Consider the following 5820-nt stretch of genomic DNA (forward strand, 5'->3'; position numbering starts at 1 on the left):
GGAAACCTTTGGCTTTCATAATAAGGTCATATATATTTGCATTGAAAGCATCAGCTACAGTCTTCGATACCAAAAGCACCATCATGATCAATGGTAGCAATAACAAATTATTTGTCAATTCCAGCATAATTACACATAGCGAAACTGTTGTCCTCATCGATCCACCGAGAAAAGAAGCAGCACCAAGAACAGCATAAAGGCCGTGGTGAAGATTGGTCCTTTTACCTACCAACATGCCAACAAAGCGACCATAAGATGCACCAGTAACAATAACTGGCACAAAGAGACCAGCTGGAGCAACAACACCATAGCTAAAGATACTTAAGAAAAAGCATGTGATGAAAAAGATGAACATTGATGAATACTGAAACTCTTCATTAGTGTCCCTGCTAAATAGATTCCTAATAGCATCATCGTTTGTGTTAAAAATGAGGCTGGCAAGATCATTGTAGTGATCGGGTGGGCATTGGAATTTCTTGAAGTTGCCGGATCGGCCTATTGTTGGACAAGGCTCTGCTGCATCAAGAGGACAAGGTTGGCAAGATGCAAACCATGGCAATCCAAAAAGAAGAAAGGAGGTAAAAATGGAGATTACACAGGCAAGCACAATTTTGCATATGGTGCCTTTCCTGCAATATTAAATGATGACGAAAATTAGCTTGGAATAATACATTATACAATATTATAAAATGTCTAATTTTGTTGTAAACAATTAAGTATAGTTATGCTTACTCATTGATAAAATTGTATACACGAAGAACTTTGCTAAGCATAAAGTTATATAAGCTTCCAAGAATCCCTCCTATAACGCCAAGAATAAACACAAGAGGAACTTCCGCCAAATGATATGAAATACTTGCTGAATAAACATCAAACATTATCAGTCCCCCTTTACCAAATAACCCACATTTACCACTTAAACATACATCAATCATAGCACGAAGCACAATTGCAACTATTGCTGTTGTGAAGAAAGCTCTCCAGAGAAGTGCACTTCTCCACCTATAGAACAGAAATTAATGCTTAATTAGCTTCTTTGTGAGATACCGAGGGGAACAAAATTGACTTGTGGATTTTGAAGTTAACAAGATAAATCAATGACAATGTATTGAGCAGAATTGGAAGAAAACCAATTTGTACAAATAAAAACACAAAAGTGCAATTATGTGACTGCGATTCCAGTTTGAAGGTTGAAGAAGTTTCTCAATCAACCCTTTTTATGTAAACATTTATAAGCAGAATTCAAAGTGTCTGGATTAATGTGTATGATATCCATTGTAAGTAGGAACCATTGACTACAGAGAAATTGCACATCAAACAAAACCAACAACAAATCCTTTTCGAACTCGCCGATGAGAGAAAAAAATTGATTCGAATCCTTTAGCAAAGTAAGTAAAGTTAACAGAATTTACTAGAGTCAATAAAAATTATAATGACATATATGCATAGCAGTACAGGAGTTGGGAAAACACACCAAGATGTCATCTCTTCAAGAGCAAACAACACCCCACCAACTGGGGCACGAAAGGCAGCAGCAATTCCAGCAGCTGATCCACACATTACCAAATCTCGTCGATCTCGGTCATTCTTAAAAAAGCGTAACCACTTCCACGTTAAACCATATCTCTTCGACCCGCCCTGCCCCAACAACGATGCCACACATGCACCTGTATGGACCAAGGGCCCTGCTTTCCCAATAAGAAGAGATGATGACACTGCTGTAATGCTTCCAATAATCTGTACATAAAACCAAACAGCACAGTAAATCTCTACTTCAGTGCAAACAACAATCCTTGCTAGACTGAACAGATTGAAGAAATCCAGAGTACTAATTAGGAAACAACAATTTCAGTAAATACATTATGAAGCTGAAATCATGGAAATTTCAATCCGAATTAGAGCTCCATGAATGTGAGAGCCTGGTATTTGTGTACCTTAACAAACAGAGTCCGTACAGTAAAAATTCCAGGTGCATCCACCCCATTTAGGTAAGCCTTCACCTCCGGTATACCGGAACCAGTAGCTGCCGGTGCTATCAAAGCCGTGATTACAGCAGAAAAGATAGTGAGACCCAAATTCGAAGCGAAAAATACTGCAAATGCCAACAGAAACCTGTAAGAAATTAATACATAGACTTTATCAGCAACTTCACATTCTAAAAACAATTCAATTCATTACTGCACACCAAAAAGCACAAATTCGGAAAACAGAAACACAGTTTCACAACACTGTTTCCAATCCATCAAAACTAGAAAAGAGAGGCAAGGATGAAAAATTGAAAAGTAAAAGTACCTCCTTTCCAACATCATATTGGATGTGATAACAAACTTGATGCCAGCGAGATTCTCAACAGCGAGATTGTTGCAGAATGCGATGAGGCTAACGATCAAACCAATGAGGAAGCACAAGAGCCACTTCATGAATATGTATTGGAATATCTGAGAGGCCCCTCTGCTCCTCCAATCCTGCTTGAAGAACTCGTTCTCTATGATCCTGCACAAACCAATGGGATAAGATTGGGAAATGGATAACGGAAAAGTTTCCAACTTTGGAAGAAAGAAGGAAGAAGAAAAAGGACTGACTCGTAGTCAAGGCTCTCAATTGGGGAGACATTGGAGCCTACGATGGCAACCTGAGAAGTAGAGTTGACTAAGGATCTTTGGGAAGAAAGCAAAGGTTGGTGAAGAGACTCAGGGTCACCATTAACCGTGTCTTTCCTCAACGCCAACGGCATGGCTTCCACGACCGCCGTGCTGCTGCCGCTGCTGGTGGTGGGTGCGTTTGGTGCTCTCTCTTGTCAAGTTTTTTGGTTGCCTGTTGAGTAGTGAAGTGAAATTATATACTACTTTTTCAGCTGGAAAATATCAGTTTTTTTTATTATTATTTTAAAAATATCATTTAATTGAGTTTGAAAATTTTAAATATTTTTTAGGATTTGAGTAATTTTGTCAAGTGAAACTCATATTCATGGTTACAAGTTAGTTTTAATTCTTTCATAGTTAGATTTGTCATTGTCATAATCTTTCAGTCAGCTTTAGTACTTTACTCGAAAATAACTTGGTACAGTTATCACATATTATGAAAATTTGATATCTTATGCAGAAAGTACTAATGTCACAAATTCTGAATTATTGCTTTCATGTGTCATCAATGGATTAAAAATTCAAATTCTTAGAGAGGTTTGCTGTAAAATTCCAAAATCTATTATTACAAGCTTTCGAGCCTCCACCTCCTCTTCCCTTTTCCCAACGCCTATTCCTTTTTCTCTCATCTCTGGCATCCTTCTCTAGCCACCACCAATGCCCGTCTCAACTTTCTCTCCCTTTTTACCAAAATCTGCATCTTTCACCTCTTAGAATCACTTTCCACTTCTTGGGCTTCTCGCTTTCTACATCAAACACGCAAAGAAAAAGATAAAGAAAAAATAATAAGTCTTTTGGACTTGTACCATGTTTTCGCTAGAAGGAGAAAGAACAAGAGCTATCCTCTGTTCTGCTGTTTCTCTGTGTCAATGAGAGATTGGTGAGCTGGAGGGAAAAGTTGGGGGTCGTGTTCTGTGAGTGATGATGAGGTCGAAGGGAAGGAGCGAGCCAGCGGCGCAAGGTGGTGGCAGCGGTGGCTGGTCTTGCGCAAAGGGGAGGAGAAAAATAAGGAGAAGAAGAATATGAGGAGGAGGGAAGAATAAGGGGTTGTGGGGTGGTTTCTGGAGTTGCTAGTGGCTGGCAGCTTGGGAAGGAACGATAGAGGGAGACGTCGCGGCGGTCTGGGTTCGACAGCGGCACTAGGGTGGTGGCAACCGGCAGCGAGCTTGTGGAGAAAAAGGACTGGCTTCGGTGGTCCTATGGGTTGCACCGGTAGTCCGCAACAGAGAAGTCAAGGAACAAAGAAAAATGGAGAAAGAAGAAAAGAAGGAAGGGGAAGAGGGAGGGTCGGAGGGGGAGGTCAGTTTTTTTTTTTTTTTAAATACAAAATGACATCGTTTTAGTGTTCTGATGAACGGAAAGTGTCTTAAGGACTAATATGAATCTCGAAGTACAAATTTAAAGATAAAATTAGGTAAGTATTAAATTTAGGGACCACTTTAAGGTTCGAATATAATTTTAGAGACCACTTTGAGACTTAACTCGAAAAAATATAAAAGTAGAGATAGATAGAAGGAAAAAAGTGACTAAATCCCCATTTTGATCCCCGAGATTCATGGGATTACCCATTTTGGTCCTCAAAATTCAAAATTATCTATACTGGTCCTCCAGATTTAAGTTTGGACACCAATGTAGTCCCTCGACTTTTTTCGGCGATGACTAGGTAAATGGAATGCTGAGATGACACCTTTCCTACCACACTGATGATGAGTAAACGGCGTCATTTATCCTTGGCGCTCAAACAAGTTAGAAAAGTCGTCTAAGTAGACAACTCTTTTAAACAAGTCAGACTTTTGAGGCTCCACAGTGTTGTCTACTTGAATGACGTTTCTAACTTGTTTAGGGGCTAAGGATAAACGGCGTCGTTTACTCATCATCCAGTGTGGCAGAGAATGTGCTATGTCAGTACTCCATTTGTCTAGTTATCGTCGAAAAGAATCGAGAGACTACATTGGTATCCAGACTTAAATCTGGAGAACCATATAGATAATTTTAAATTTTAAAAACCAAAATAGATAATTACGTGAATTTCAGAAACTAAAATAAAAATTTAGTCGAAAAAAAAGGGTAAAAAACTACTACTATTTATACTCATTGGTATTATTATTAGGTTCCCCTGTTAGTATTATTATGTTATATATAGAATACTTAAAAGACATTTATAGTTAAAAGATATGTAATAAGATCAGTTTAAATAGCACATTTATAATTACTTTTATCTAATTAAATTATAACTAAATCAGTTAAGGATAAAAAAGTATATTTAAATATTTCATAAAATGATACATGTACTTTTTTTTTTAATGGCTAGAATATATACTGTCGAACATATTCGCCAACCTTTTGCTTATTTCAAAATACTTTAATTTATAATATTTTTATTATATTATATTTTTTGGCATATGGGATTGGGAAGAAAGAATAAAGTGGGCGTGACTCACTTTTTAATTGCATACTTGTATATTTCGTTTGCGAAATTGTCACCTTAGTACACATGAATTTAAAATTACAAGTGTGGACCTAATGTCTAAGGGCATCGTACATATTTATTATTTGCAAATAAAAAAATGTTTCATACTTTTGAGTGACAATAATGTGTTAGTGACTTAGTGGGACTTAGTCGATTGCGATAGAAGCAGTTCTCTCTAGCGAAAGACTTCATTTTTATATTTTTTTATTGTGAATTTCTAGGAGAATATCATTTTGATGTCAAGTTATTGGCAACTCCATGCTTAATCAAATAATCAAACTATCTGACACTTATTTGATTAATAAAATATTATATACATAAGATAAAATTAAAATTTTTAATATTTATTTAAATAGATCATAGATGAATAAATTGACTACATGACAAATTTAGGTTGAATTAATTCTGTATACTTTATTTTGATTCTTTTAAGATACTACATTGCTTATCACATTCGTCATCTATGAGTCGCTGAATTAATCCATCTGTCCAGATGAGTCACTAAATTGATCCATCAATCAAAGGTTGAAAATTATGTTTTGGTTTTTAACGATAAACTCAATAGAAGGAAGTGCTTTCTACTTTTAGCTATTAGCTTTTCGCATTTATTCTTGTGCGCGTGTACCAATTACATATTTACATTGCTACCACTGCTTCTTAATTACTATTATTTTATATAATAAATGTTTTTTAATTTTTTAGGTAATC

General features: G+C 36.5%; 1 protein-coding gene and 1 long non-coding RNA gene across 2 annotated transcripts in view; both read right to left on the reverse strand.

The window, feature by feature from the left end:
- LOC107615335 (putative chloride channel-like protein CLC-g) overlaps positions 1 to 2836 on the reverse strand; it is a 4284-nt gene extending 1448 nt beyond the window's left edge. The window contains exons 1-6 of the mRNA XM_021105830.1: positions 2583 to 2836; positions 2293 to 2493; positions 1935 to 2112; positions 1475 to 1737; positions 733 to 1002; positions 2 to 629 (exon numbers count right to left, since the gene is read on the reverse strand). Coding sequence (XP_020961489.1) covers positions 2 to 629; positions 733 to 1002; positions 1475 to 1737; positions 1935 to 2112; positions 2293 to 2493; positions 2583 to 2734 — 1692 coding nt within the window. The 5' untranslated portion in view covers positions 2735 to 2836. The remainder of the gene's footprint in view (position 1; positions 630 to 732; positions 1003 to 1474; positions 1738 to 1934; positions 2113 to 2292; positions 2494 to 2582) is intronic.
- The window catches only part of LOC110264140, a 24147-nt gene continuing 22478 nt past the window's right edge, over positions 4152 to 5820 (reverse strand). The window contains exon 3 of the long non-coding RNA XR_002349877.1: positions 4152 to 4329. This is a non-coding gene — a long non-coding RNA (uncharacterized LOC110264140). The remainder of the gene's footprint in view (positions 4330 to 5820) is intronic.

The sequence above is a fragment of the Arachis ipaensis genome, chromosome B01, assembly GCF_000816755.2.
Source record: "Arachis ipaensis cultivar K30076 chromosome B01, Araip1.1, whole genome shotgun sequence".
NCBI lineage: Eukaryota > Viridiplantae > Streptophyta > Magnoliopsida > Fabales > Fabaceae > Arachis > Arachis ipaensis.